At 44.9% G+C, this 12,059-nt stretch overlaps 1 protein-coding gene across 1 annotated transcript in view; it reads left to right on the plus strand.

The window, feature by feature from the left end:
• CLNK (cytokine dependent hematopoietic cell linker) overlaps window positions 1-12,059 on the plus strand; it is a 163,102-nt gene that overhangs the window by 136,326 nt on the left and 14,717 nt on the right. Inside the window, exons 19-21 of the mRNA XM_066233102.1 lie at window positions 1,152-1,233; window positions 4,737-4,777; window positions 11,910-12,028. Coding sequence (XP_066089199.1) covers window positions 1,152-1,233; window positions 4,737-4,777; window positions 11,910-12,028 — 242 coding nt within the window. The remainder of the gene's footprint in view (window positions 1-1,151; window positions 1,234-4,736; window positions 4,778-11,909; window positions 12,029-12,059) is intronic.

A 12,059-nucleotide genomic window follows, 5' to 3' on the forward strand; every position in this document is an offset into this window, starting at 1 on the left:
GGGATGCTAGAATGTTCTTTATATTGAGGACGTTAGATGTCAGTGAGGCCTAATCTGAGTGTGTAGATTCCCAAGGCCCCCGATGGGGGGGGGGGTATGTTAGCAATCTAAAACTATTCCAAACCTAGCCACACTAACGCCCCTTTCCACACTAACTCTCAGCATCCTGACTGATTGCCTCGGGCTTCCCTGATTGTCACTGTAACAGCGTGAGTGGATACTAAGGACAGGAAATACTGTTAGAGAATGTGTGACTAGTGGACCAGTCACTGACTCCACTCACAGTTCAAATAATCACAGGCCCTCCATCAAAGGTGTCCATCTGGTGGTCAGCCTGGGACAGAGCACAGAGTAACCACCCAAATGACAACACATCGCTGTCTGTGTGCTTCCTCAACTTTACGACTTGCAGCCGAAACTGAGTGTTTTATGGCATTTCACAGCGCAGTAGTGTTGTGTGCCCTGGGTAAGACTGGATGCCTGGTTAAAAATCTATTCATAATGAAAAGGAAGTAAAAAGTGGTAACCGCGATGGTCTGTGCAATTCCTAAGTCATTCCACCCAGTTCATATCGATGGCAGAAGTTTTCTAAACTTGAAGATCAAAGGGGAAACTCCCGAGAAAACACCTGCCTGGTAAACTGGGCGGGAACCACTAGCCTGCATCAGACTCCTGGGGCCTCCCCCGCCCTATCACGGGGGTTGTGAGGATTCGGGTGTATGGGCTAGCATTGGGCATCCCCCTGCCCTACATTGCTCAGAACAGTTCTTAGATGAAATTTTTTTTTAATGTTTCTATGTTATTTTTTATTTGAACACAGAATTCCACTGCTGTTCTCTGCCACACCAAATACCTTCCAACGTCATGTTCTATACTATGGGAAATTAAACAATGAGTTCCAGATTCAATAGTCTTGATAATAGTATCAAGTGTTCAATATTGAAAACCATTTTTAGAGCCTTAGGGCGAAGCCACTCCCAGGAGCCAGGGTTGGTGTAGAAAACATGGGTGAGTTTCTGCTGACCACCAACAGCTCGCTCCTGATCACAGAGGCCCCTCGATGAAATTATAGCAGTTCCAATAGGCCTCAAATGGTCTCCAAGTGTTTTTCTGTTTGCATCTTGACCAGAGTATGTGACTCCTTTATACAGTTGCTCACCACCAGATGAAGCCTGAATCATCGCACCTGTCCCAAAATCAAAGTGCCCCAGAGATCCCTCTTGCCGTTGCCAGGTAAGGAGCCGGGACCCCCTTGTTGGGTCCCAGCCTGGGGGTCGGGCCAGGTGGTGTGTAGGATAATGACTCACCAAGGCTTCCTGAGAAACAGGAAGCCCTTGGCCTTGGTAAGGAAGTCCAGACCCACAGCTATTATTGAAGCTAATAGCATCGTTCTTCCTGCACTTTGTACTTGACCCAGGGAGGGCTGGAGATGTGTGGGAGATTTGAAGACCTGAATATTAAGTAGATCGAGTTACCTGGGAAGAAAAGTTGGCATTTCTAACTAGACTCAGCTGATGATGACCACACGGAAGCTTACAGTTACTTTTGAATTTCACTTTATAGATGGCTGGGGTTTATTATACTATTCTCTGGTTAAATACTCTCCTGATCAGGTTATTGGGACAATGGTCACCCCAGCTAAAGAGTCAAAGAAGCTAAGGCTCAGACTGTAATCACGGTGGCTCCCTTTGAACAAAATCCAGGGCCTCCAAAATTAGTGCTACGAGGCCCTGATGACCCCAGTCTGACCAGTGGCTTCAGCCTCAGCTCATACCACTTATCCACTTTTCCACTCTCCGTTGCCACTTACCGCAGGACATTTGCACATGCTCTTTTTCTGCCTATAGCACATCCCTCCATAGTTCCCCCTTTCCACTCTCTCCATAGTTGGAAAACTTTTCTCCATCCATCAAACCCCAGGCTTAAAGCCACTGGACCCAGGCGATAGTTCTGACCCATTCTCCAGAGGGAATAAATGAGGCCCAGTGAGGCCGAAGCTCTTACTTTGAAGCCAAGTTGGCCTGCACTTTTCAGCAGCCCATGGTGTCTACACTGACCTGGTTCTAAAAATGCAGCCGGTGAATCCTGACTCTCCCAGGGGCCTGCCCAGGGGGAAGATGCCGTCCTATTTATCTAATAAGGTTTACAGAGAGAACACCCTGTTTGGGGTGGGACTGAGTAGGGCTTAGGAGGCATTCCCTGGGATCAGACTGCCTGCCTTCCCCGTTAGCAAACTGCGTGACATCGGGATCATCATTCGTCTCGCACGCACAGCTGAGAGCAGAGCCAGGCCCGTTGCAAGTGGCTCGTACACATGAGCTCTCATGGCCACAGCCAGGCCCTGTCCCACCAGGGAGATCTCCACCCCGCTCCCTCGCCACCCCACTGGCCTGCCTTGTCCTGTCTCACAGCTTCAGCCACTTTTTCCTCAGTCCTTGACCTGTGGGTCCTGGGACTCTGACTTCATAACTCTCATTAGGCTCTTTTCTCTTTTAGACCTCCATCTGACACAAAATTCTTGCCCATCACACAATTTAACACCCTTTCTTAACATAATTTATTAAAAGGCAAATAAGTCATTGTGTTGTCGTGAAAAGCAAATGAGCTCTCAGTCACACGGACATTTGTAGTGGCTATAGTTTTGAGTGGCTTGGCGTTTTTTGTTTATTGAACAAGGTCTCCTGGTGTTCTTCCTCTATCATCTGGCTTTTTCTTCTGAGCCCCCTTGGAGACTTCTTCCCAGACTGACCTCTAAATGCTGCTATTCCTCAGGGCTCGGCTAAGGCCCTGTTTTTGCACTAAGAGACTGGGCAGCGTCATCCACCCCACAAGGTTGAATGTCAACCGTCTGCTGATTAACTCCCGAACCTCTCTGTCTGTGGCCACAACCACCCCTCTTAGCTCCAGACCCAGTGGGCAGTTTCCCTTACACGGGTGACAGGTGTCTCACCTGGTGAAGCTGAACTCTATTTCTACTCTCCTTCCTACACCAGCACTGCCTTCCACAAACTTTCTCGTCCCAGTAAAGGGTGTGTTCCCTTTCCGATCTTCACCCTGCCTGCCCAGTCCATTTCCACCTCCCGAAATTCTGTCTCCACAACACATCTTAAAGCTGTCCGTTTCTCCCCGTTTCCCCGGCTCCCGACATGGTCCAGCCCCTGTCAATCTCACCTGGCCTGTGGCAGTGGCCGTTGAATGCTACTTACCGCCACGCCTTACCATCTATTCAGAAGGTTCTCTGCTGCAGAAGAAGCCATGCTTTCTTGTCTCTGAGCCTTTGCACCTGCTGTCCCCTCTGCCTGGAACACAGCCTCACTCGTCACCTGCCTTCTAGTGACCTTTCAGAAGTCAGCTCAGTTAGCTCACCTGCAGGAAGCCATTCCTGAGATCCAGACCCGTTCTGTCTGGGCTAAGTGACCGTCTGCTACCGCAGGGACTTCCGCTGTGCGCACATCTGTCATGGCATTTACCCCACAGTGTGACCATGATGCTGTGTCTTCCCTCCATAAATGAGGCTGCTTTCAAGCAGAGATTCTGTCTCAATCATTTTATATTCCCCAGACGTACCACGTAACCAGTAAGTACTCAACACACATCTGCAAAAAGAAAGGGTCATTATTTTAATTTTTGTTTGTTTTTGTTTTGCTTTCATCTTTATGAACTCTGTTCTTGAAACCTAAAATATCCTCAGAAGATGTTCCTTGTCTCTCAACATTATTTTTAATAAAAAAAAATTCTAAAAAATGAGGGCAGAGACATTTTACTATAGATGATTTTCTTCCCCAGACATTTAGCAAAATTGTACACTGGCTTCTGGTCAAGGAATCCCAGTGTTCACAAAGTCAAAGTCTTGACTGTCAGTAGGAGTCTGAGCAGGGAGTACTGCACAGAGCATTGGTCAGATAACCTGCTAGCATTTTCCCCTACAAAGCAAGTCCTAAGATCCCAGGCTCCCTTGAGACAGAGAAAACCAGATCTACACCTGGTTGATTTCAGTAGTGCTAGGAAAAGGCTAGATCTTACTTAATTCGCCCAGAGGCTTTAATCAATAGCACCATTCCTGGTACAGAGTATGCCCCACGTAATTAGATTGAACTGTTGTAGCACCTCGTGCTTATAATCATGATGCTGACCACAACACAAAATAAACCAGTCAGTCAGAGTATGAAGCAAGGTATTAACTAGAGCCATCGGTAAGCAGTCTTGGTAACATCATCATTATTGTACTTAGAAATGCATAGTTTTTATTGTGATATATTATATTTTCCATAATCCCTTTTTCTTTATGGATTTTCTTTCGATCATTCACGGAGTTTTCTCACCTAGCTGACCTTTCAAGGAGGAGTAAATTACTTTCTGTCAAAACTCTCCTTCGGTTGGTAAATAATGCCTACGCGATAGGGGCCCCTCCCAGCCACATAGCCTTTTCTGTGGCGACTATAGTTAGAAGGCAAGTCTCAATAAATGCACGGCTTCTAAAAGCAAAGAACCCGCCACAGGTGCGCACTGAAATGACACGGGAAGAACTCACACGGGTCGGTTTGTTCCACCTGCAATGTTTGCCTTTCTTGGGAAAGGAGAGGAGGAACCGGCCTCCTGTTGCCTTCACCCCTTAAAATTCAAAGTGCTTTGCAAGGCTGACTCAGGCCATGGTCACTGGGTCACTGGCTGTGCCTATGAGTGGAATTATGGGAAATAAATACTGACATGCTTCTATTTTCTAACATTTTCCTCAGCTCTTCATTCATGATGAGCAACCACAGCCTGCAAAACAGAGGTAAGAACACCCTACGTAAGAATTCTAAAGTAAACAGTTACGTCCATCACGGTACCATACTGCTGTGCCAACTTTGTTTCTGTGAACCTCGGGGCTGCCGTGCTGATAATGTGTATGAGTGGCAGCAGCTTGTTTACACTGACAGATAGCATTCCATTGTGTTACTATAACCATTTTTATCCATAGTTAAATATGATCACGTAGGTGGTTTCCATTTTTCTCTCTTTTGAGCATTATGATGTTCGGAACAACATGGTTGGTGTCTCGCCCCGTACGCAATCCGTCCGTGGTTCCTCTCGTACACACGTGACTAGGTTCTCTCACAGTCAAACGTACAGGCCTCTGGACATTCCTCTCGTCGCGTGTACTGGACGGGTTTTCCCAAGTAGGGGTATCCTCGGTCCCTCCGACACCTTATGAGGTGCCCCGTCCTCCCCAACAGCTGTTCTTGACAAAACTCTAAGTGCTTTGCCAATCCATTGGAAATGGAATAGACTTCTCTTAAGAAAATATGAGATATGGAAAAAATAGAACTGACCTCTCTTACTAATTGATTGTCAAGATGAAAATCAGAAGGGGACCATGCCGGGGTTTGATCCGAAGTAGCATCTATAGTGATGACCATGGGCGGGGGGGAAGGGGGGGCATTTGACATTATTCATATTATTTTGCCCAAATTAGATCTGTCACACTTTTTTTTCTTCCTTTTTTCTTCCTAAATGCCAGGGAGATACTGTGTTTAGGTCTAATCCTGCAGTCTCCCCCCCCCTCTCTCTCTCTTTCTCTCTCTCTCTCTCTCTCTCTCTGTTGAGCCCTAAGAGGGGGCTTACGGCTGGAGGAAGCAGACCCCACGGAAGGAACACCGTGAAAAAGGCTGAGCGGTCTTCTGATCTAACCCTGCCTCCTCCCGACAGTACACTCAGCATCAGCCAGCTCATTCTCGGATCATCACCGCCCCCCCCCCTCCGCCCATCCGTAAAATGCAATAATGATAGTGTTAAAGCACACACACAGGCTTCTGCTAGACACATAGTAGACAGCTGACGCATTTCAAATATTTTGCCCTTTTTTTTTTCTGTATTCCTTTCTCTTCTCCAGGGATTTCTACCTACTTGGTTCCCTGAGACCATCATGACCTTGTTTCTCTCCTGCCCTGTGCCATCCGGGCCTTCTATTGCAAAACCAGTCTGGAAAACTCTTTTCTCCCGATGGACACACGTTAATAAGACTTTTTCCAAGAGAAGGCTAGTTTTTTAAAGGAAGGTGGCTAAAGGCGGCCGGAATGTCCCGCATGGGCTCAACCCCTTGGAATCAAATGACTAGTCCCGGAGGCCAGGTCATGCTATGTGATGGTGATAAGGCTCGGTATCCCGGTGGAAGGGTAGGGGCTGAACAGGCCCAGGAAGGGCACTAACTTCGGGAGTTTCGAGAGTATGTTGCAAGGAAGGGGAAGCAGAATCAGAGCTTAAAGAGGAGCTCAGAGTCTTGGCATGAAAGACACAATCTTGCACCAATGGAAAATGGAGAGAGACTGGAGAATGGAACAGTAGTTAGTGACGTGAGTGACCTTCAGAGACACGAGCCCCGACGTCCCAAGAGAGCCTGAGCTCTGCTTCTATCAGGCGTCCCCGATTCGACTTCCCCGTGCAGTGGGACCCTCCTGCTCATCAGCAGGGCTGGCAGCCTCTTGGAGACTACTCTTGAGGTGGCTATGAGGATGCTACTTATCAGTGCCAGGACCAACTGCCATGGGTGGAGAGACAGGACCGACACACAAGTTAGTTGCAAGAATCACACAGTCAGTTGATTACTCACAAATCCTTTTGGCGCGCCTGGGTACAGCTTAAGGAGGTCCTGTCGGCGTGCTCCTCTCGGCTGTCCTTGGTCAGAGCAGCGTGGAAACAGTCCACATTCATGTTGGCATCTGGGCGACTACTGCAGCAGGGGGCCCCTCAGCTTTAGTACCTTTTCTGGCCAAGGCCTTCTAATGGGTGTCAATCTACAGGATTATCACCTCAAACCACCTTTTTGGGAGTTCCTCACAGGGAGGAACTTTTTATGTTAATCTACTGAAATGTTATATTAAGCCACTTTTAAGGTGTTCCTAAGGAAGCCTCCTGTCTGTGTCAACCCACAGAGTTATGACATCAAGCCACTTCTTATCGATATGTAATTTCACACAGACTGTGCAAAAGGCAGACTGTTTATCATATCTGTACACACTATATTAATTCTCATCCAGATGGCATAACTTTATTTAATTTCCTTAATTGCTTTTAATATTATATCCTAATTATTTTTATATATCTTTCATAGTTTTCTATATTTCTATATATTTAATCACTATAACCTTATGTTACCGCAACACCAGGCCAGCGCCCTGGGCTGGGCGTAGGTCGTGTGTCCTGGGCTCTTGTGGATTGTTGTCTGTGTCTCACAGGCAACAGAGTTGCTTAAAGAAGCAGCCTGGGGTGGACAGGGGACACGTTTTGGCTGTCGGTGCCTTCAGACATTATTCATTCTTTCTCCGGTCAGCAAATAAACTCCAGCTGTTTGACTTGTGTTCGAAACTGGGCTGGGCCCGGGGAATTCAAGAGAGAGGCAGGCCTGCCCTTGAACCAGTGCTAAAGCCTCTGCCACGCCCCTTCATCAACGGACCGAGCGACGGTCATTGTACTGGGTGACAATACCCCTCTGGGTCACCGTGCTTGGGAGAAATTAGGTGCGTGCATGCACACACTCACACACACACACTCACACACACACACACACTCACACACACTCTCACACACACACACACTCACACACACACACACTCACACACACACACACACACACACACACACTGTCCAAGCTCTAACAGAATTCTCAGCCTTGGGTTCTCCCTACAGCTTCCTGGTTTCATTCAAACGCCTCGGGTGAAGGAGCCCCCTAGCACAGTGAAATGTAGGTCTCTGTCCAGGAGACATCCTCATCTCTATCTGACAAGTGAGAATAGATTCTGGAAACGTTCAGCTGTTCTTGAGAGAGCTCAGTTACTACCTGATAACAGCCTTCACTCCGTTCTCTGATACGTGAAGCCAAGCTAAACTGTTAGAAGCCTACGCAGACGAATCTCAGGACAATATATATGTGTGTGTGTGTGTGTGTGTGTGTGTGTGTGTGTGTGTGTGTATTATTTTGAGATATTAGAAGAGTATCCTGACTGGTTTGGTTACACTCCCAAATTCTAACGTTACTCTCTGAGTTTGGGGTTGTGGGTGTTTGGTTTTCTTTCTGTTTTTAGTTTTTGTTCATTAATGTTTTCTTTTCCTAAAGGTATTGCATTCTTTACACTACAATACATGGCTTTTTTTTTTCTTTTAAGATTATTAATTGAATTGTATGTAATGGTTAGTAAAAATTTGCTAAGAAGTACGTACGGATACTTGGTTAAAAGAAAGGTGTAGGGCTGTGTTTCCCCGATAATGTGAACATTAGCGGGAGTGTTAATTGAGTTACTAATACGGGCCAGGCACTGGGCTAAGAGCTTTATAGACATAAAGATAAATTGAAATATTAGTGGTTGTTGTTAACAGTATGATTTTGCAGCCCATCCCGCTTTTACTGGGCTACCCTGCCTCCGACTTCATGGACCGCCCACACAATGTCCTCCCCAACCTTCTTCCGCTTACTCCTGCGTCAGCCTCATTTCTGTGACCCTCCGTCCTCCCGTGGGAGACCCCTATGTCATGGGGGTATACTATGCAAATACAATGCTTCACGTAGAGATGACTTTCCAGAGATGAGTCGTCGTGCTTTTAGAACAAAATCAATTGAAACCATTGTAGTGGATTATTAGCTCAGTATTTTATTTATTCATTAAACTAAGACCCAAGCAGCCAGGCCTTCGGGGGAGGGGAGGGATTGCAAGGCCAAGTTGGGTTTTCTTTGTTTGTTTTGTTTAACTCACTCTCTGAATAGACAACAAATGCATATAGCTGTTTCCCAATGCTCTTTCTTAAGTAGGGCTTTTTAAATATTCAAGGCACTCAGAATTGAAATACAGTAAATCAATTGCCGCAAGATAATGAAAAATTCATAATCACTGAGGACTGTTACATACACTGCGGAAGTGTCGGGAAACACTAGAGTGGTTCTTTTCTCCTCTCCAGTGTGTTCTTAGCGATTCAATCTATGTGGGAAGGGCAGTTGTGGCCATTCCAATAGTGAGTCTCTAGGTCTTGCTTCACTATATTTTAAATAAAATTGTAAAGTCCTTTTATTTTTGTAATATTACCATAGCTCTTTTAGCTTTCTCTGGATTAGGATTTACCTGGTATATAATCCTCCATTCTCTCATTAGTGAGCTCTTTGTGTCATTACATTACAGATGTGTAATTAGCACATACCTGGAATGTTTAAACCAGTCTGCATCTAATTTTTATATTGTAAGATCTTTTTTCAATTACAGCTCACATTTAATAGTATTTTATATTAGTTTCAGGTGTGCGGCACTGTGGTTTGCATCTGGTTTTAAGCGCTAAGTTTACACCTTTGGTATTTATTGTGATTATTGCTATTTTTTTTATCATTTTATACTGTATTGTGGCTTTTATTTCCCCTGTTTTTCACTGACTTTTCTTTTCCTGCCAGATATCGGGTTCATTTCTTCTTTGTTCCCTTTTCTCTTCCTTGGAAGCTACACTCTTCTTCCATCGGTTTTGACATTTTAAATAAAAGCGTGATTGAATTTTGAAACTCTAAAGTTGACATCCTCTTTGCAGACAATACAGAAAACTGTTGAAATAAAAAATTTGAAAGGAGAGATATCTTTAGCATTATTCCTATTGTTAAGGCCTTAAATTGGTGGATGAAATTAATGTACTACGATGAAGGTAATTTAAACTTTAAGTGATGAAACAGTTCTCTACACCAAACATATTAATACACATCATAGCCCGTAACAAAAAATCTTAGGCCCAATGTCAAAAGCCACAAAACTTGGATCCATTAGAACAGGGGTCCCCAGACTACAGCCCGCGGGCTGCATGCGGCCCCCTGAGGCCATTTATCCGGCCCTCGCCGCACTTCCGAAAGGGGCACCTCTTTCATTGGTGGTCAGTGAGAGGAGCACATTGACCATCATTAGCCAAAAGCAGGCCCATAGTTCCCATTGAAATACTGGTCAGTTAGTTGATTTAAATTTACTTGTTCTTTATTTTAAATATTTGTTCCCTTTTTTTTTTTTACTTTAAAATAAGATATGTGCAGTGTGCATAGGGATTTGTTCATAGTTTTTGTTATAGTCCAGCCCTCCAACGGTCTGAGGGACAGTAAACTGGCCCCCTGTGTAAAAAGTTTGGGGACCCCTGCATTAGAAGGGAATCGTCAATGTTTCAGGAGTGCTCTTTGGTCTTCTTAATGACTCTAGAGAGAATCTGGCTTTCTGATGAACAGAAGCAGAATAAATGCACCTAGAACCTAATTTACAGTCACTGGCATATAAATATTTGCTAATGTTTTATTCGGTATTTTGCCTCAAAAAAAAATTTGCTATGTCAAACGTATTCTATTCTTAAATAATGACGGAAGGAGGCATGACTTGGGGTGGTGGACACACAATACAGTGTACAGATGATGGATTGTAAATGTATTATACACCTGAAACCCATACGATTTTATTAGCCAATGTCACCCCAATGAATTCAATTTTACAAAGCAATTTAAAGAAAATGTATCCTATTCTTTCAAAGGTCTCATCAAGTTATTAACCAAGATGATAACCATGTTTATACTTTGTTGACTGAATGGAGACAATATAGCATATCATTCTGCCTTCAACTAATCCCATCTCTTCCATTTTGTATGCTATTATTGCCCAGAATTTTATTTCCATATTGTTTTTATACCCACAAGGCTTCATAAATTTTTTACAGTTATTTCTTGCTTGAAATTACTAAATTATTTATAAATATTTTTAATATTCCTCGTAACACTTTCCTCCTTCCTTATAGCCTTAATTACCTGAAATTCATCTTTTATTATTGTTTACTGACATGGAATGACAGGCTCTGGCGAAGCTGTCTTCCGTGAAGTATGTAGAGAAAATACCACATCAAACAGGAAAAGAAAGGGTCTAGGAAAGCTCAGGTCCCAGGTGAAATCAAAACCCATTCAATGAATTTTTTAAATACTTTCAAATCTAGTATTTTACCTTCTCTTAAAAGAAAAAAAAAAAAACCCTTTACCTAGATATGATTTTTTTTAGCCTCATCCATGTCACTTGGAAAATAATGATTTACAGACATGAGCAGATCTTTTCAATGTTAGCATGCCTCATTAGAAAATAGTCTTCAAAGTCACATTTCTAAGTACCACCAGAAATCCTCGGCAGAAGAGTCTTCCAAGGTGCCGTGCTGTCAAGATGGCAGATACAAGTGTTCCCACATTCCAATCTGCATTCAGAACTCCAGCTTTATCAACAAGTACTGGCAACAAGTACTGCTACTGCTCTTCAGGAAGTAACGGGCGCACTTTGTTCATTTCTAATAAAATACCTGCCCGATGCCTGAGTCTGAATCACCATAGTTGGTCTGTCTGTCTTCCCTCCAGATTAAGAAAAGTGAGAGTCCATTAGACAAAATGTAGTTCTTGAAGTTGTTGCTTTTGTTTGTTTGTTTTATAAATACTGTTTCCTGAGTTGGGAACAAGCTTGGCTTAAGAAACTGAATAAAATTCAGGGAGATAGGTGGGTGGGTGGACGGATGGATGGAGGGATGGAGGGATGGATGGATGGATGGGTGGATGGATGCAGGAATGGGTGGGGGATGAGGTGGAGAAATCAGAAGAGAAGGGTTATTGAGGGCCTCACCGATAGAAGTAAAACATTTGGGTTTTCTCCCCTGTGTAAAGGAAATCATGGGAGGGTTTTCACCATGGGGAGCGGCAAAGTCAGAGTCACATTTCTTAAAGATGGCTCTGGGTGCCGTAGACAGGAAGGGGCCAGAAGAGACGGCCGCTGGCAGTGCTGACCCGGGTCGCCACAGGCACAGAAGGGGGTGCAGGCCCCCACCCGCGCCCCGTGGGAGGGAGGCGGTCTGCCACAGTCACATCACAGAATCAGGCTTACATGTCAGTTCACTTTTCCCAGATCATAAAGAAGGCGCGCCGTTCCGGCCTCCGCCGAGACCTCCCTCTCCGGCCAGCACCAGCCCTCGGGAGAATTCTCTTCGCGGAAGAAAACCCTTCCCCACAAAGTCTGATGAAGAGGTAGACACGTCTCCGGGTTGCCATTCTAGAT

Source organism: Saccopteryx bilineata, chromosome 5, assembly GCF_036850765.1.
Source record: "Saccopteryx bilineata isolate mSacBil1 chromosome 5, mSacBil1_pri_phased_curated, whole genome shotgun sequence".
In the NCBI taxonomy this organism is placed as follows: Eukaryota; Metazoa; Chordata; class Mammalia; order Chiroptera; family Emballonuridae; genus Saccopteryx; species Saccopteryx bilineata.